We start from the raw sequence: 19871 nt of genomic DNA on the forward strand, positions 1-19871 counted from the left end.
TTTTATCCATTTTGAATTTATTTTTGTGTGTGATGTAAGAAAGTGGTCCAGTTTCATTCTTTTACATGTCGCCATCCATTTTTCCCAACACCCTTTGTTGAAGACACTGTCTTTTTTCTATTGGATATTTTTTCCTGCTTTGTTGAAGATTAGTTAACCATATAACTGTGGGTCCATTTCTGGGTTTTCTATTCTGTTCCATTGATCTATGTGTCTGTTTTTGTGCCAGTAACTTACTGTCTTGATGACTACAGCTTTGTAATATAGCTTAAAGTCCACAATCATGATGCCTTCAACTTTGCTTTTCTTTTTCAGGATTGCTTTGGCTATTTGAGGTCTTTGGTTGTTCCATACAAATTTTAGGACTGTTCGTTCTAATTCTGTGAAAAATGCTGGTGGTATTTTGATAGGGATTACATTAAATGTGTAGACTGCTTTGGGCAGTATAGACATTTTAACAATGTTTGTTCTTCCAATCCATAAGCATGGAATTTTTTCCCATTTCTTTTTGTCACCTTCAATTTCTTTCGTAAGTGTTCTATAGTTTTCAGAGTACAGATCTTTTACCTCTTTGGTTAGGTTTATTACTAGGTGTATAATTGTTTTTGATGCAATGATCAATTCCTTGATTTCTTTTTCTGCTACTTCATTATTGGTGTTTAGAAATGCAACAGGTTTCTGTACATTGACTTTATATTCTGCAACTTTGCTGAATTCATGTATTAGTTCTAGCAAGTTTTTCATGGACTGTGTCAGGTTTTCTACCTAGAGTACCATGTCATCTACAAATAGTGAAAGTTTGACTTCTTTCTTGCCAATTTGGAGGCCTATTATTTCTTTCTGTTATCTGATTGCTGAGGCTAAGACTTCCAGTATTATGTTAAATAATAATGGTGAGAGTGGACATCCCTGTCTTGTTCCTGACCATAGAGGAAAAGCTCTCAGTTTTTCCCTATTGAGATGATATTAGCTGCAGGTCTTTCTTATATGGCTTTTATGATGTTGAGGTACTTTGTTGAGGGTTTTTTTTTTAATCAAGAATGGATGCTGTATTTTCTCAAGTGCTTTTTCTGCATTTATTGAGAGATCACATGGTTCTTATCCTTTCTTTTATTGATGTGGCATATCATATTGATTGATTTGTGAATATTGAACCAGCCCTACAGCCCAGGGATAAATCCTACTTGGTTGTGTGAATAATTCTTTTAAGATACTGTTGGATTTGATTTGCTAGTATCTTCTTGAGAATTGTTGCATCCATATTCATCAGGGATATTGGCTTGTAGTTCTCCTTTTCAGTGGGATCTTTGTCTGGTTTTGAAATCAAGGTAATGCTGGCCTCATAGAATGAATTTGGAAGTTTTCCTTCCATTTCTATTTTTTGGAATAGTTTGAGAAGATTAGGTATTAACTCTTCTTTAAATGTCTGGTAGAATGCCTCTGGGAAGCCATCTGGCCCTCGACTTTTGTTTCTTAGGAGATTTTTGATTATTGATTAACTTTATTATGAATCTGTTAAAGTTTTCTATTTCTTCCTGTTTCAGTTTTGATAGTTTGTATGTTTCTAGGAATTTTTCCATTTCTTCCAGATTGCCCAGTTTGTTGGGATATAATTTTTCATAATATTCTACTTTTTTTTTCTGAAGTTTATTTATTTTGAGCGAGAGAGAGCATGAGCAGGGGAGGGGCAGAAAGAGAGGGAGAGAGAGGATCCAAAGTAGGCTCCGTGCTCTCAGCGCAGAGTCTGATGCGGGGCTTGAACCCTGAGCCAAAATCAAGAGTTGGACACTTAACCGATTGAGCCACCCAGGCGCCTCTCATAATATTCTCTTATAATTGTATTTTTGTGGTGTTGGTTGTGATCTCTCCCTCCTTCATTCATGATTTTATTTATTTGGGTGCTTTCTCTTTTCTTTTTAAGTCTGGGTAGGGGTTTATCAATTATATTAATTCTTTCAAAGAACCAACTCTTAATTTCATTGATTTGATCTGTTTTTTGTTTGTTTTTATATCATTTATTTCTGCCCTAATCTCTATTATTTCCCTTCTTCTGCTCTCTCTGTCTCTTTTTTTAGGCTTTATTTGCTATTCCTTTTCTAGCTCCTTTAGACATAAAGGATTCCTTTTTATACATTGAAAGGAATCCATAGATTTCACCAGGCTGCCAGAACTCAGAAAAGGTTAAGACACTCCTAATAAAAATATATAGCCCTGAAAAGACTACAGAGCATTAAAAGCTTATTGGTTATGAGAAGAGATGACTTCTCCACATGACTGTGTCCATTTGCCAGAATGGAAAGTTAAAAGTTTCCTCCATTTGAATTTAGAGAAAGAAAAGATTTCAGGATGACCTGATCTTCTATAATATACATAAGAATGCAAATAGCTTATTATAATTCCAATTTTGGAAATATTAGCCTCTCACTTTTTAATAAATATAGCATAGTATTTCCTTTACAAACAAGAACATTATAACCAGGATTTGACTTTGCTGCTCAGCACTTGAGCAGACTTTAAGGTTGAGCAGCTTCCCTTTCCCTCGCCCAGCCATTTCCACTGTTCTTCCATCATTATCTCCCTTCAGTGTTTGTACTCCCCACCCCTGGAATTAGGAGCCCTTCCCTACACCCCCTTCTTCTCATAATTCTGCACACACCTCTAGCTTAGCCCTCTTCACACACAGGAATTCCTGTCACCCTCCTCTGAACTCCCTGGGGAGGGACAGTGGAACCATCTCTGCAACCCCATCAGCTTGTGTAGCAGCAGGCACAGAGTAGGCAGCCAGTAAGTACTCAGGGAAGAGCCCTTGTACAGGACTGAAGCACAGAATCATTTTTACTTGTTTGGACTAGATTACTGCTTTTTAAAAGTTTATAATTTTTTATTTAAAATCTTACTGCTTCAGAAAGGAATTTAGGGTTGTTTTAAAATTGTACACAATGTAAGACAAGATCATTTAAAAGATCATTATAAAAAGTAGCTAAAAGAAGCAGAAAAATCAATATGTGTAGGCACCTAGGAAAGCAGATTTCCTATCCTTTACTTTTAAAAGTAAATACATAAATACAAAATGTTTATGACAGTGGAGCAAGAGTACCTTGATCTTTAAAAGGAGTTGCCACTTTTTTAAGGTTCAGGTTTCCAAAAGCATTTTCATTGAAGCATAAGAAAAGAGAATCCTCTAATATTTATGAAGGATGGGCAACCAAAGAAACTTTAGAAAACATTTACTTACTTTTTGATTTGCAAGGGGCAGTGATTTAGGTGAATATTCAGGTCCTCGCAGCTCCTCTTCCCCAAGCTTTTAGCTATCCCCTTGCTTTCAGAAGGAATTGACCTGGTAATAGCCACAATAAGGTTTAAGAGTCTTCCCTTCTCCCTTAGCTCTCACCCTAGAGATCCAGAGACAGCCATATTTGGTGAAAAGAGGGTGCTGTTCCCTCTCTATTCTCAGTAGGTGATAATGTACATCTGTCTGTGGAGGTCAGATGACCTTCAAGTCCTGAGAGGTAGTTGAGCTGTCACTGAGTGGCTTCTGGGTGCTCCTTACACTCCCCTAGGTCCCAGGTAGCCTGTATGGATCTATGCCCTGTATTCTCATTGTTAGAGAAAGGTGTGAAGTGTAAGGGACATTATTACTTACTCAGTTTCCAGGACAGTATTTGTACCGTGGCCCTGTGCTGGGGACCTGGAAGCGAGTGATTCTTTGCCCCTGCCCTTGAGGAGCTCAGCCTGGTCACAGGGACACACCCGTAAACCACCAGTGTTAGGAAGACAGTGCTATTTTTATTATGATCTTATTTTATTATGATTTTATTATGTGTGTCTCTACTCAGATTTTGCAAGTCAGTCAGCTGTTAGTTGTTTGTTTTTTTCTGAACTAGGCCGTGGGGTATGGGGGGAGCACAGCACAATGAGGGAATCAAGAGTCTTAGATTTTTTATCTGATGTCTAATTTCACTAGATACATAACCTTCGGCAAGTCATTTAACCTTTCTGAGTCTTAATCTCCTTGTCTGTAAAGTTGGTTTGAGGATGTCAGCCTACTCACAACAGGGGTTTGCACTGAGGCTCTGGTGAGGGGGTTGTGGAGGAAGAGCCTTGGAAAGTAGTCAGTACCGTACAAATGTGAGGGGTTCGTATTACCATATCAGTCAACTAACTAGGCTGCCTCAGGGCTCTGAAAAGTAGCCATATGTCTAGATTTCTCAGTGTCTGAGACCAGACCTCTGGAGAAGGTACTCCTGGGAACTGCTGAGTGGAGACTGCCACGTGCATCCAGTCTCCAAATGGTATCACGTGACAAGGGCAGCACATGAATGGCTCTGTCAGTAGTGTGAGCAGGGCTTTTCTGTCCCCTAGGCAATCCCCTTCCTCTTGACTCTGTATGAGTGAGGACTAATAATTAAGAAGGCCTATTTTTGGTGTTTTACAATTCATTTAAAACTGTATCAATTGATCCTCATGACAAACCTGTGTTTACACAGGAATAAGAGGCTCAGAGAAGTGAAGTGACTTGCCCATGGTCACCCAGTCAGTTAAGAGCAAATCCAGAACAGAAACCAGGTCATCTACCTCCAATTTAGTCCAAGACTAGTTGACTCTAATACCTGCTCATGGATGGAGAGGGTGCAGAGGGCACAGCAGAGAAGTCACAAGTCGGTGACTTGATTCTATCAGTTGCATTTGATGGATGAGGCAACTTAAGCCTGAAGAAGTTAACTGACTTGCCCAGAGTCACATTGTTAATACTGCAGACTGTCAGAAATTAACTGTTGAATGAATAAATAAGTGAGCTAGTAAGGAAGCCACGGAACCCTGAGAGTGTTCCCAAGATCAATAGAATTCAGTCTGTATATACCAACTCAGCCCAGATACTAAGTGGGTAGGCTGCAAGTGGTTTATAGACTTGTACACATAAGACTTAGCTCAAATAGCTAATGTAAAAAGTAGATCTAGGATTATAAGTGAGGTATAGGCAACGTCCTTTAGGGGTTCGGGAAAATAAGTGTTCATCTGATGGAAAAGATCTGGGAAACCTCCCTGGAGCCACAGCAGTCTGGGCTGGACTATAGAGAGGAGGAGGACACTGAGGGCAGGGTTTGGCAGAGGTAGCCAGCTTCTAGGCTCAGCAGAAAGGTGCCTTGGCTACTGAGGCAAGAAGCAAGTGGGGGAAGCAGCAGTGAACTAAAATTCTGGAAAGTTTCATGTCCCCATCTTGCTAGTACGGCTCACTGCCTGTCCTATCCTGGTGGGACCTTGTTACAGGAGGACGTCGATCTCAGGGAACTGGAAGACAAACACTGGCTCTGCAATGCTGGAGCAGATTGCCATGTCAGAAAGGTGAGTGAGAGAAGTTGTCCACCCCCCAGCCCAACTTCCCTAGATGAAGAGGTGAAAGAAGTGACTCCTGCCCAAAGGGAGCCTCTAATCAGGACAGAACACAAAGGCCCAAGTAGCCAGGTAATGAGATCAGGCAGGACTGGGTTATATGCTAAATTATGAAGATAAAGACTGAACACTATGTAGAAGCTCCAAGAAAGGAGCAGTTACTATGTACTGGAATAGCCAAGGAAGGCCACCTAGAGTATATGAGACCTGCTTTGAGCCTGGAAACATGGGTGGGATCTGGAGAGCAAAGTGAGAGGGCATTCTACAGAAGGCAATGTGCTTGATGGGGGTAGAGGGAGGGAAGGAGGAGAAGGGTGGAATGGGAGAGCTGGAGACAGGAAGGAGAGCATGCAGTAGCAAGCAGGTTTGATATGAGCCAACATCCCAGACTCAGAACACCTTCCCATCACCTCCAGATACAAGCTGTGGGTGGATACCTGCTCTGAGATGTTTGGTGGCCTGGATATCTGTGCTGTCAAAGCTGTACATGGTAAAGATGGGAAAGACTACATTTTTGAGGTAAGTCTGGCCCAAGGAATATCTCAGTAAGAGACACCCCCCAAAGCTGGAGGCCACGCTCTTGGCTTGAGAACTATGTGGGCTGCCCAAACCGCATTTAGTCTCTGAGGCCAGGGGATGGTTCCCACTCAATACGTCCAATGGCTGTGCATAGCAAAACATCTTCACCAGTAGGAAGCTATTGTTTGCAACTAGCTCGGCTGACCCACATCAAGGGTAAGAGATGCCAGGTCTGGGTTCCTGGAGTTCTAGTCTAATGCTGTTCCTCTGGGAACACTGTAGTGATTTACCATTCTTGGTCTTAGAAAGCTGGACTTGGGAATCATTCGGTTCAGTCTCATTTTGTAGATGAGAAAACTAAAGCCCAATGCCATGAGCGTGTGCTCAAGGCCATGGAGTGAATTGGTGTCTCAATCTGGGCTAGAGCTTAGGTCTCCTGGATGCAGGAGATTCTTCTTAGCATCTCTCTGAGGCTTAGAGATACTTTATTCAGTCTGGTCCTCTAACACAACTTTGCTGACTCCTTTTTCCCATATTAAAGGGAAAGTGAGTAGCAGTACGAATCATTCATACACTTTCTTGCCCAATCTTTCTGGGAACAGGAAAGGCTCCTTGCCAGGAGTTGGTGGTGTTTGCAGAGGATTTGTGTCAGGAGCCCAAAGTGAGCTTCAGAATCTACTCCATGATCTGCTTGGCATGTAGTGTCCTGGATAATCATACATCCCCTCTCTCAGTGGGCCTGTTTTCTCATCATAAATGAGAGCTGGACTACAGGGTCTATGGTCCTGGTTAGGCAGTCTCTTCCTAAAGGAGGAAAACATTTACCCAGACATTGAGGTACAGGAAGAATCAGGATGGTGGTGAAAGGGAAGGAATCCCAGGTCATGAGCAAAAGCAGAAATCTAGTTGTTTAATGGGCAGAATATGTGTGGAGACAGAAACTGCATGGGTGAAAAATCTCAGAGACGAAAACTGCCTACTCTTAACTAGAAGTTAGGGAGTGACCTTCATGTGTCCTGCCTGCAAACCTCTGAGCCCTAGAGCCATACTCTCTTCTTCAGCTACCAATCTTTCAACCTCACTGAGCCCTTGCCTGGGTAAAGTTTGGTGGGGAGGACCTTAGGCAAAGGTTTGCCAGAGAAGGGGACACAGGTCTATTTCTGCAAAAGAACTTGCTTCCAGCTCAAGATAAGAATGCCAGTTTCATCCCCAACCTATCTCTGATGCCTTACGTCCTACTCATTCTAAAAGTCTATTCCAGGCCTTTGATGTTTCCAGACTCTTTCCTAACCTGAGCTACATCTTCCACCAGGTCATGGACTGTAGTATGCCACTGATTGGTGAACACCAGGTGGAAGACAGACAACTCATCACCGAACTGGTCATCAGCAAGATGAACCAGCTGCTGTCCAGGACCCCTGTCCTGTCCCCTCAGAGACCCTTAACCACCCAGCAGCCACAGGTAAGCAGCAGGAAGAGACATGGGAGAACCAAGAACCATTCCCAAGCCCACTGCTCTAGACTTTGGTGGCTCCAAGATGGAGGAGGCTTCTCATTAGGAGTCTGCAATAGCAGCTATAGAACTGTCCAGAAATGGAGTATTGGCTCTCTTCTCTCTGAACTTGAAGTCTCTGGGGGAACCATAGCCCATTTTCCCTTGGGATACTCCCACTTTTAAATGGGAGGGGTCTCTGAGGGGGTGCTGGGTCTGACCTCTCAACAAGTGTTTACTGTCTATGAGGGCTCTGCTGCATTTGTAGAGAAAGAAGAGTGTTTATCAGAAATCTGCTGGTCTAGCAGTGCCTGGGTGACTCAGTCCATTAAGCATCCAACTCATGATCTCTTGATTCATGAGATTGAGCCACATGTTGGGCTGTGCGCTGACAGCATGGAGACTGCTTGGGATTCTCTCTCTCCCTTTCTTGCTCTCTACTCCTCCCCTGTACTCTCTTTCTCTCTCTCAAAATAAATAAATACATTTTAAAAAGAAAGAAATATGTTGGTCTAGAGAGAAGAGGGGGTCATTCTCTTCCCTCATTCTGGAAGAGAGTAACAAGGTAAAGCTCAAACTAGAAATCTGCTTTCCTTTCTAAGGGAGAGAGACAGCTTTCTTCAGTTGACTATGGTATGTGACTCATGACCAGTCACATTCACAGCGACAGAATCCAAACCTCAGGTGGGAAATCCACACTGAAGCTTTTGTGGCTCAGGTCCTGTGGCTCTAGAATGGGCCAAAGAAAGGCAAGACTGAGGGTGTTAAATCCCATCTAGGAGATATCTCACTTTGCAAAAATATCCCCTAACTTTCTTCCCACTGAATTTTTGCATAATGAAGTGGTAAGAGCTTGAGATAATGAATCTAAGAACTGAATCCTAGTCTAGCTGTTCCCCTAAACAGCTGTGTGATTTGGGGCAGTGGGGGGTGGGTGGTGGGTGGGAATTACTACCCTTTCTAGGGTTCAAGTTTTATTACTTGTACGTGAAAATCACTCAGAAATTTTCTTTCAAAATCATACTTAAGACAATTAGAGAGGTAGAATAGAATAGTGATTTCAGAGTATAGGCTTTAAAGAGAGAACTACCCAAGTTTGAATCCTGGACCCTCTATTTACTGGCTTTGTGACCTTAGACACTTATATGTGGCTCAGCAGAGATGACAATGGCACCCCTCTCCTAGGGTTATTATGAGAATTAAATGAAGTAAAGAACCTAAAATATAGCATACATAGTGTATCATAAGTGTTCAATAAAAGTTACTTGCTATTATTAAGTAAGTAAGCAGCCTCTGGGCTTGGGTTCCCTGCGACCTTAGGCTTCGATATTATCACCCCCTTTCCTAAAGATCAGTGCCTCACTGGGATTATACTGCAAACAGAAGCCAAGTAATTGGATTCTCAAAATACTTCAGTAAGAAAGAAGAGGAGTGGGGGAGGGAAAAACAGGATAAACCAGCCTGGATTATTTGGTATAGAAGCAAATTACCCCACATTTTCTTCTTATCATTTGAATATCACAGAATCATAGCATAGGAGCATGATTGATATTCAAAATAATGGACCTGAACCATCAAGAATCAGTTACTTGTAAGTCAGTATTCCACATGCTGTTTAAGAAAGCTAGAAACTTAATGTATGAGAAATATTTCTGTAGAAATGACTAAATTAAAACAGTGTGACCATTCGTAAGTCAATTCTTTCTCTGGATGTCAGTTTCTCCACCTATAATATTAGATAGATCTAAATACCTTTCGAGCTCTGAAAATTTGAGTAAAATACTTCTATTCTGGCTGATGTTGGATAAATGGGAGTTTCTGGGCTAATAGATTTACTTCTGGTGTCCAAGTTGAGAGTAGCCACCTGCAGTGGGATGCTATCATATATCAGCTCTTACGGGTGTCTCATACCTTCTGTAGCAGGCTCATGCTGTGTCAAACCTCTGGGCAGGTGCAAGCATCTGTTTCTGTACATCAGGAATGTTAGTCACTAGAGAATTACAATAGGGTAATTAACAGAACAAAGATTAATTGCTTGTTAGAGATATAATCCCATTATTTAAAATTTATACTTAATTTGGTGTGATAAAAAAACTTTCGGGGCACCTAAGTGGTTTAGTCGGTTAAGCGTATGACTTCAGCCCAGGTCATGATCTCACAGTTTGTGAGTTCGAGCCCTGCGTCAGGCTCTGTGCTGACAGCTTAGAGCCTGGAGCCTGCTTCGGATTCTGTGTCTCTCTCCCTCTCTCTGCCTCTCCCCAGCTCATGCTCCTACTCTGTCTCTGTCAAAAATAAATAAACTTAAAAAAATTTTAATAAACAAACAAACAAACAAACAAACTTTCCTGGTTTAAAAATATCAGATCTGTGGTTAGATTTTATGATTTTGTAAAGCTAATGGATCAGCAGATTGTTGCTTGTCCCTGCCTGGGAGGAACAGTAACAGGTAGCCTCCTTCCTGAGAAATACAGAGAACATCTGGTTGCAGCTTAAAGAATTTATACAGAGTAGGACAGGCTCATGCTGCCCAGGCAAGATAAACAAAAATGGGCTGTTCTGGGATTCTTTGAGGATCCCTGAAGTCCTTTTATAAACAGGAGTGTGCACAACTCTCTTGGCCTTCTACAGGAAAGTCATTTTGGACTAGAATGAAGAGGAGACCTAAGTTCAGCCTTGTCCTTGCCACTGACTCACCAAGTGACCTGGGATAGATATCGTCCTGTTTCTGTTTCTGTGTCTCAGCATCTTCATGTGTAAAATGAAGGACTGAACAAAAAAAAAACGCTAACATGTCTTCTAGCAATGAAATTTAGATTATACAGAAATGATATCTGAAGCATAAAAGTTCAGTAACAAAGAAATCACCAAAAAATATTGTCCACCCCACAAAAAGCATTAGTTCTATTTTGGTACAAGCCCCTTACTCTGCAAACATTACATATTGCAACTTAAATATTCTAAAGAAAAATGGGAGGTAAGAAACATAGTAAGGAATAAGCTTTCCTAGATATAGGAGCTCCTACAAAAATCCCCTTGTAGCAAAGCCAGACTGGCTCAAGGATAAGCTTTTCTCTGCTCAGGCTCACATTCAAAGCTACACTAAGATATTGTGGGAAGCACATTATGCTGGGAGTTAGGACACTCGGGTTCGTCCTACTCTATCCTGATATTATGTGACCTTGGGTAAGTCTTTCCCCATCTCTAAGTCTCTAATTCCTCACTTACGGAATGAAGTTGGATCAGATGATATCTAGATCCCTTTGAATTCTAAAGTCACATGAAACCTGGAGTCAGCCCAACTGCAAAGTCTGAGAGTACAGTCTTCCACAAGACTGCCTTCACTCCTGATACCAACAGAAAGTTCAGAGTTCCCAAGAGTTCTCTGGAAGGACTCACATAACTTACTGAAAGCTGTTATACTCACAGGTGTATTATAGGAAAGGATACAGCTCAAAAATGAACCAAAGGAAGAATGCACAGGGCAGAGTCTGGGAGATTCCAAACATGAAGCTTTCATTGTCCTAAGGACCCATTAACCTCTCAGCATCCTTATGTGACAGTACACATGTTGCTAATCAGGGAAGCTCATCTGAGATTTGGTGTTCATAGTTTTTATTGGTTTTCATGTAACAGTTATGCTCGACTGATTGATCACCTGTTTGAACTTGGTCTCCAGTATCACCATACCTCAAAGTCAAATTAATACCATGTGGCCCCACGGGCTACTGTAAGTCACCTCATCAGCATATATTATCAAATGTGATCTGAGGGCTCTCACCACAAATAACAGGGACACTCCTATTGCTCAGGAAATCCCAAGAATTTTCCTTCCAAAAGTAGGGGGACAAAGGCCAGATTTCTTACCTCCCAGGAGTTGGGGGACAAAGGCCAGATTTCTCTTTGGGCAAGGCCAAATTCTTTACTCCATATATGATTAAATTAGCTTAGCCAATGTTTCTTGAATATTTCAGACCCTGTGGGCAAGGGACATGCCTTTTTCATCTGTCTTTCCACTGACTAGCACAGGCCTAGCCCAACATATGTGCTTAAAATTAGTCATTAGACTTAGGGCTACAGTGATGAATGAGATATAGTTCCTGTCCAAAAGATGTTCATATTCTAAATTCATATCATGACTGAATTCACAGAGGTCATCACCATTGGTCAGATGGTACCTTCTTATATTCTCTGTTAGTTTCTTCCTGAACCTTGTGCCTTGACCCCAGCCCCCCTAAAGACAGAAATACCAGTCTGTCACACTTGGCAAAATGCTGCTACTTGGGCTGGAAGTCATGACTGAACTGGTCATATTTCCACCTCCTATTTCTCCCTGATGATAGCATATTTCCACTGGTTATGATTGAGGAGACATTTCAGTCATCCTGGCTCCAGGCCCATGGAGTGTCAGACCAGATTGCTTCCATATTCCCACTATTACATCTGCCAGTTAATCTGCATCTTTAGCCACATGATCTGCTTCTAAGACCCACCCTTCACTGGTGATCTGGATGCCACATCCTTTTGGCTTTCAAGTTATCCCTATTTTCTCCATCATCAATTTCTTCTCTCTAGAAGATTTTCACATCTACCCACAAACATCTGCCATTTAGAAAAATGAAATAATAACCAATCCCACCATCCCACTGAAATTGCTCTTGTCACAGTGACTCCAAGTCACTGAGTTCTGATCTTCCCATCTTCTTATCTTGCATGACTTCTCAGTAGCCTTGATGCAGTTGCCCACACTCCCTCCTTCTTAAAACACTTTCCTTTCCAGGCCTCAGTGACCCTGTTCTTGCCTGGTCTTCATTCTACCTCATTGATTTCTCCTTCTCACCTCCTTTGCTGGCTTCTCCACTTGTGTTAAACCTCCAAATGTTGGTGCCCTAGAATGTGGTCTGTGTACATTCCTTGGCGATCTCAGCCAGCCCATATCTATCTCCTGCTCTGACCGCTCCTTGAACTCCAGATTCACATTTTTAACTCTTGCTTGACATCTTTATTTGCATGTCTGAAGGCATCATAAATATAACAAGGCCAAAACAGAACTCTTTTTTTCCCCTTAAATTTGTCTTCCTTCCAATTTTTCCCAAGCAACTCACGTAGACCCCTGCCTGCCTCTTTGCCCTCATACTATCCTAGCTCTTCTTCACTGAGCCCCAGCCACACTGGTAGGGGCCATCGCATCAGCTGTGTCCTCTCTCTGAAATGCTCTTCCCCTTTTTTTGCATGGCTGGCTCCTTCATGACAGTACAACTGAAATTGCCTCAACCATCCAATCCGAAGGTACCACCGGCTACCACCCCCGCTTCTTGAATTTGCTGCATAGCTCTTGCTATCAGCTAAAATCATTCTCATCTGTTTATGCCTTTGACTCTTCCAGTAGCATGTAAGGATCTGGAGAGTAGGGGTCTGTTCACTGCTGTGTCTCTAGGGCCTGCAGAGTAGCTGGTAATTTGTAGCCACTGAATACATCATGAGTATACTGAGGAGTGGGCGAGAGTGATGTGGCCAGATACAGACAGTCCTCAGTAGAAAAGTTAACAATAACAAAACTAAGTCTGTCTGCTTTTTATTATCGTTATGTGATAGCAATTCTATGCAAATGACAGTGACTAAAATACTCCTCCTACCCAGGCAACCAATCCTCCTTCTCCTCCCCTTGATATGGTATTGCAGTAGATATTTGTTGAATGAGTTCCCAGATGGAATAAGTGTCTTTAACAGCCCTTAAAGCATATTAGAGTTGGTGTCAGGATCCTGTGAGTGATTTTGGTAGTGTGAAAATAGAAGGGCTATAAGCCAAGGGACATTACCTGGGTCCCAGCCAGAACTCTGTACAGTACACTGAGACCTTAGGTGCTGTCATTAAGTCACATTCCATTCCTCACAATCAGACCCCTCTTGCTGGCCGCTTTCTTCCATGGCTCTGGCAGCTCAGGCTGAAAGAACTTCTGGCCTGAGTCACAAGCCCTAAGAGCTGCTTCTTGCCCAGTATTCTAGGTCAAGACCAGGACAATTTATCTACCTTTCTCTTTCTCCCTCTCTATCCTTGTCTGCAGCTCTACTGTTACAGCTCTCATTTCTTTGACTCTAGAAGAGCACCTAAAGGAGGCTGAGGGGGAGGTGAGTAGAGGGCACACCTTACCTTGTTGTCAGCCAGCCTCCTAGCCTGAGACAGACTAATTATAGAAGACAAAGAGCAAAGTCGTTTGAGCAGACTCAAGCTAGCTGCTGTGCCCAGTTCGAAGGAATAGGGGCAGGGTTGTAAAAGGCACTGCTATGTTGCTGAGGGCAGGGAGGCAAGTGGCAAAGCCTTATCTGGCTAATGACAACCTGGCCTCAGATTGGCTGTACTGCCAGCTTTGGAGCTGCCCTAAGAGTTGGCCAGGGCAAGTGACTCTGAAGTGCTTTTGGGAGACTGTTCTCAAGGTGGCAGTGACACCTGGTGGCCAGTGATGGCCAAAGCCTCCAGGCTATATACTTTTGAAACCTTCCTATAGGCCATGCCCTTGCATCCCCTCCACACATTCACCAACCCTTGGGGTCTGTCTTCTGGGATCTGAGTTGAGCCTGGGGCTCTGGAGAGGTGTATGCTGCTCCTGAGACTACTGGGAACCAAGGAGAGAACTTCGGGTAGACAAAGCTTCAGGTCACGCCAGCAGAGGTGGGATCCTGGTGCTCTCCTTCAGGTGGTGAATCTTTGTTCATACCCCACCACACTGCTTCCACTTTTTAAAGTTTCCTGTAATGTCTTCCGGAGTCAAAGGGCTGAATTGCTAATGCAGGGATTTCAGACACCAATGAGCTTTCTGTTTGGCTTGCAGGTTATACCCAGGAGAAGTGATTCTAAGACTCAGCCTTTGGAAGTATTTAGTACACATATGGTGTCCGGGAGGAAAATGAGCCTCTTCCCCTACCTTGAGCTGATCAGACCACAACTGCAATGTGGTTTCCAGTCTGAGAATCACAGTAGAAACAAGGACAACCTCTAACTCTAAGAATGTGCTCAGAGGAAAGAATATGGGGGTTGGGGCATTTGGCAAATCAACGACTTAATGTTAAAGGAGATCCAGTTGAATAGCAATACTCTCAAGGAGCCCATGACTGAGTACCTTCAGGTCTCTGGTGCCTGGTGCCCAAAGGCAAACCTGCTGGAAGACAGGAGTAAACTAACACTAGGAGAGGAAATGGCTGCCCTGGGAACTGGTGTGTGTGGCTGCCACGTCACTGCTGATGTTCTTGCAGGGGCAAGATGAGTACATGTCAGGGCTATGGTGAAAGTGTGGGCTGGGGGCTAGGGCTGTTGGTGCAGGTAGCTTAAAATCCCTTTCCAGATCTGAGATGCTGTGTACTAGCCACAGACCTGGAAAGGGCAGTGATGAGACTTCAGAACCGAAAGACTGAGGCCCACAGACCTGCAGCCTGTGGCCTCTGGTGGGACATTCTACCAGTCCTTTTTACTGGTTCTCTGGACTAAAGAGATACTGAAAACATTTCCAGCCAGGTCTTTCTAGCCACAGAGGCTCAAAAAGATGAAGTCTCTTGAATACAAGGACACAAAGACTGAGAAGGGGTTTCAGTGGGGTCTAAAGTGCCATGCAGTTAGTGAAGGGATGCAACTCAGATCCCAAACATGAGACTAAGAGGGACTCACATAGCTTAGAAGTAAATTTAGGACAAATGAAAGGTCTTCCTGCTTCCCACAGCAGGACTGGCTTTAGGGAATTAGTTCCCCAGTGAGTATAAGCTGAAAATGTGAGATTTGAAGCAGGTTCAGATAAAGTCACTAGTGACCAGATCCTTTAGCAGACTATTAAGGGAAACTGACTATTTTCAGGCTGTCTTAACTTTTAAGGGACATCTTTAATCACTTGAAGCTGACATTCTGACCTCGGGTGACCTGGCCCTCAGTGCCTCCATAGGTCTCATGGATTGCCCCCGTGGGACACTTCTTATGTCCTTAGGAAATCACTGATCATGGGAGGGCCCCAATCCAGGAGATGAGCTCTGCCCTCAGAGTAGCAATTTCCCTCGTGAAAGGAGGAGGAAGAAGAGCTCATCCTTGGGAACCTTTTATAACTTTCCGAGGAAGGAAGGTGGGCACTGGTGACTGCTGGGGTGATCTCAGAAAGATCCCAAGGTGCCTGAAAACATGCTGTCCCCTTTGCTCTAACTGAACCTACAACCTCCCAACCACATTCCTTCCTGCTGCCTCATTCCCCCTGGGGTCTTAGACCGGGGGAGCAGAGCCTGGGGGAGCTGATCAGAATAGCTCTGTGGCGTGTCCGGCAAGGAGCTTGGCCTGGCCTCTTTCCTGGGGCCAGACCCTGAGACCCTTTCCCAATTTCCTGTCTCAGATATGCTGAGCAAGCACAGGCCTTCCTCCTTGGTGGGGGCAGCTGGACTCGGGCCAACAACTCTGAAAAGTTGAGTCACTCAGTGTCTTTCCTTCCTCAGCTTTCCGTCCTGCTGGGACCTCAGATAGGAGCTCCTGTCTCCCAGCTTGTCTGCTGAAAGCCACAGGGTAGCAAGTTAAAGGTGCCTTTGACAAAACCCCACAAACCCTCATCCATGGGCTTGCTTTTTCTCCTAGACTGTGATTGCCTGTCCATTTACCTCAACAGCTAATATTTACTGTTTCTGAAATGACTTTTCTGCATCTTCAGGGGCCTCACTGGAACAAGTTAGTGATAATACAGAGGGCATGGTATAGCCTAACCCAGAATCCCCTACATACTGAGCCACTGTGCACCAGGTGAAAGGAAGCCACCCAACAATACTTTCTCCATTGACACATGAAATTCTAGAGCTTCATTAAAGCTGCATTCCTTTGGATTGATATTTATTATTATTTAAATAATAGTAATGATGGTCACATATACCAATGCCTTGCCTAGCACTGTACAGTTTACAAAGCACAGTCACTATTTTGAGCCTCACCACCCTATGTGAAATGGTTTGGGCTGGTATTTCTATCTCTGTTTCATACATCAGCAAAGAGAATGCAAATGACTTCTCCAGAGTCACACAGTCACACAGGAGTGCTGGATCTTCTGATCCACAGTTCAGGTAGTGGTCTACAATAATAGGCACTATGCCTTTTTCATGTCCCCACCAGAGCACAGGGGAAGGTAAGAATGGAGAGAGCTGGGCCTTTGTGACCTTGTGTAAGGGAAACCCTTGCTTTCCTGAAAACCAAGTGCTAAACTTAGCCAACCTAGAGGAGCCTCTGAGCTATACCTGCCTCTCTCCTGTCTCCCTGATTTCTCAGATTACTAAAGCCCAATGGGTTCATCAGAGTGGGATACCAGCCCAACCAGCTTTGATGGAGAGCAGCAGCCCTCTACTTGCCAAGGCCCTCAAAGCCTGTGCCTCTGCTCAGGCCCAGTAGCCCTGGCATCTTGCTGGGCTCAAGACTCTGCAGCTAAGAAAGGCTTGTCTCCTATCTCAGACACCTAGAGAAATGAAAAATGCATGAAAGAATTAATGGAATCCCAGAGACAGAACAGCTTGTAGAAGACCTCTGGCTTCAACTTGATGACGTCCTCCACAGTATCTCTGATCAGAGTTTGTCCTGGCCCTGTTTAAACACCTCTAAGGCCAGGAAGATCATTATAACCCAAGCTAGCCCTTGACCTTGATCAGATTTACATTTGACTAACTTTGATTTTCTACTCAGTCCTAGGTGTTTCCACGGTTACCTCACTTAGTCCTTCTAATCTGCCTATTTAAAAAACTGAGACTCAGAGATTAAGTAACTTTCTCAAAGTCACATGAGGAAAGATGTCATTTCCACACTTTTCACCATCCTGTGTGTTCCATGTACCCATTTTAATTCCACTGGTGTCACCCTTAAAGAAGCACCAGAATTGGTTGCAGTGCTCTCTTGTGGGGCTTATCAGCCCAAAGAGCAGTGAACCTGTGACTTCCCTTTCTGAAGCCTCTCTAGCGTAAAATTTTTTGGCAACGGCATTGTAAATGGACAACCTCTGAGCTTTTTGTCATTCTATAAGCCCAGGGTTGTTTGTTTGTTTGTTTTTTCCCCTTAAGGGGCTGTAAGGCCATTTATTCCCCCCTTCTTTTTTGAGTGCAGCTGGGCACAAGCACTGGACTACACGTTCTTACCTGTTTGAGTCAACTCAACTTCCTGAGGGAAACCGTAGCTCAGTCTGGCCATGAGCTCCTGCTGTGGGCTGGCTATAGGCCAGACTTTGGCAGTGACGCCAGAGTGGCCAGACTTCTGTGGAATTAAGCATCCCAGGCAGTTCTTGGTGACTGGAGACAGATCCCATGGTAGCCAAACCCCACGGGAATACCCCTCAGCCCCAACAGATGGAAGGCTTGTGGGCGGAGCCAGAGAGTCTCAGCCTGGTAAGGGACAGTCCTAGGGGACTCTCGTCCTGCCCCACATAGTCCCTGGGAAGTCTTCAGTCCACAACCTCAGTGGAGCCAGGGAAGGGAGAAGCTCCCTAGGCGCCAGACAAGGGTGGCCAAAGCATATTCCCAGGCTCCAGCTCAAAGGACCGCCTCTGGGAGCTCTTTCTCTGAAGCTTTTAGAAGTGAAACTTTTGGGCTCAGTTTATCCTTGGGTGTCTTATTTTTATATTTCTTAGGCTGAGAAGAGCCAGGGCCAGCTTTCATTGGTATGATTACCCGTGTCAAGTCATCCAGTCAGTGTCTGGTGTTCTACCATTAGAGTTTAATCTATGGGATTTTAAAGTCCCTCCCCCCCAACACACCCTGCCACCAGAATCATAAACTGTCAGGATACAAGGAACCATGGTGTTCACCTAATCTATCTCATGTTTAGTGAAAGAATATCTCTACAATATCTTTGTCAGGTAATTCTCTAGCCTCTGCTGAACACACCCACCTCCCAAGATAGCCTCTTCTACTGTTTTCGCTATGTAAAGTTCTTCCTGTAACTGAAAGTCTACTTTTCCAGAGCTTTTGCCCATTGGCCCTGGCTCTGCTCTCTTGTTATATGGTCTTCCATAGCCCTATCTGAAAATAACAATTCTCTGAGAGGAGAACATCTTAAGCTATTCTTGATCAATGTCTGAGGTGATTGGCAGCAGTCAGTGGTATGAGGTGAGGCCTTGGGGAAAGGGAACTGGCAAGAGACAGTCTAGTGGCTCCACAAACTGTATGAATTTGGTGTCTTTCATCTGAGTATCCTTTTCAGTCAATTAGAGGGCATAACACTGATGGCTTGTCAGGGAGCCCAGAGGAGGCTTTGTTATCACAATTAAATAAAGTTCTCCAAAGCCTAGGAATAGAGCACTGCAGGGGGTATTCCATCATGGGAGTAAGACAGAGTTTCAGAAGAAATTCCTTATCAGCATCACCATGACCATCATCTGCTGCATTTACTTAGCACCTACCAGGGTCAAATGCTTATAGGTAGGTAGGTAGATAGATAGATAGATAGATAATCTCACTTCTTTTGAAGAAAGATGGGTGCAGAGGAGTGAAATAACTTGCCCAAGGTCACAAAGCTAGTTAGTGGCAGATTTGAATCGAACCCAAGTTCTTCCCAACCCAAAAAACCTAAATTCCTCAATCACTCTGCTGCCCAATCTTAAAGACTTGCTGCTGGAGACCTAGGCAGCAGTGTGTGTGTGTGTGTGTGTGTGTGTGTGTGTGTGTGTGTGTGTGTGTTGGGACGTGGGGCTGATGCCCAACCTAGTCAGAGCATGTGAGAAGCCCAGGTAGAAAGGCTATCCTGCTATCCTGGTGCACCCATTACCAGACACTGTATCCTGGCCCCAGACTTCTCCAGTTGGCAGCCAGGTTGAGAGAGAAGAGATCACAGTGAGAAAGAACCCTTGGGCCTAAGGTTTCCCTGACTTCAGCTGGGTTAGGTGGTCTTGGTGGAAGCAATTTCTGATTCTTTGAGGCTTGTTTTAATTTTATCTTCTGTACCTGATATACAGGCAGATACCTCTGCTGGCCTCAATTTTAATTCCCTAACTTGAACATTTCCAGAGCTGCTCACTGGATTTGATACCAAATTCAATACAATTTAACTTCTATGATTTAACAACATTTGTCTTCTAAAGACTTATACTCTAGTCCTTTTTGGATTTTCACTGTTACTGTGTTTGCATGTTCATTTATTTAACAAGCATTTATTAAGGATATCTTATTATACTCAGCCCTGTGCTTGACGCTGTTGGTAAAATTTTGATAGTCTTGAATTTTCCAAAATATTCCTGATTCCAACTGTTTGAATTTTTTAAATAAATAGTTCCTGTACCAGGCCTTATATCCCACTTTTTCTTTGAAAACCATGGGCATTGTATTTGTTGGAAATTCAAGAGAAGATGAAGACACATAGTTCTCTGAAGCATCTGTCTTCTTGGGGGCATCATCCCCAGTCTTCAGGATAAAAACAAAGGCTCTCTTCAGTAGTATGAGTCTCCAAAGTGCTGTTTCAGGATTTCAGAGAAGACATCACAGTCGA

The 19871-nt window shown here is 43.6% G+C and overlaps 1 protein-coding gene across 2 annotated transcripts in view; it reads left to right on the plus strand.

Annotated features, from left to right (window-relative positions):
- The window catches only part of SYN2 (synapsin II), a 202401-nt gene that overhangs the window by 172376 nt on the left and 10154 nt on the right, over positions 1–19871 (plus strand). For both annotated transcript variants that reach the window (XR_014137280.1, XM_060631789.3), the window contains exons 8-10: positions 5269–5343; positions 5808–5910; positions 7223–7372. Coding sequence is in view for 1 of the 2 variants with exons in the window: in XM_060631789.3 (XP_060487772.1) it covers positions 5269–5343; positions 5808–5910; positions 7223–7372 (328 nt within the window). In the remaining variant the exon portion in view is untranslated. The remainder of the gene's footprint in view (positions 1–5268; positions 5344–5807; positions 5911–7222; positions 7373–19871) is intronic.

The sequence above is a fragment of the Panthera onca genome, chromosome A2 (genome assembly GCF_046562875.1).
Source record: "Panthera onca isolate mPanOnc1 chromosome A2, mPanOnc1 haplotype 2, whole genome shotgun sequence".
Classification (NCBI taxonomy): domain Eukaryota; kingdom Metazoa; phylum Chordata; class Mammalia; order Carnivora; family Felidae; genus Panthera; species Panthera onca.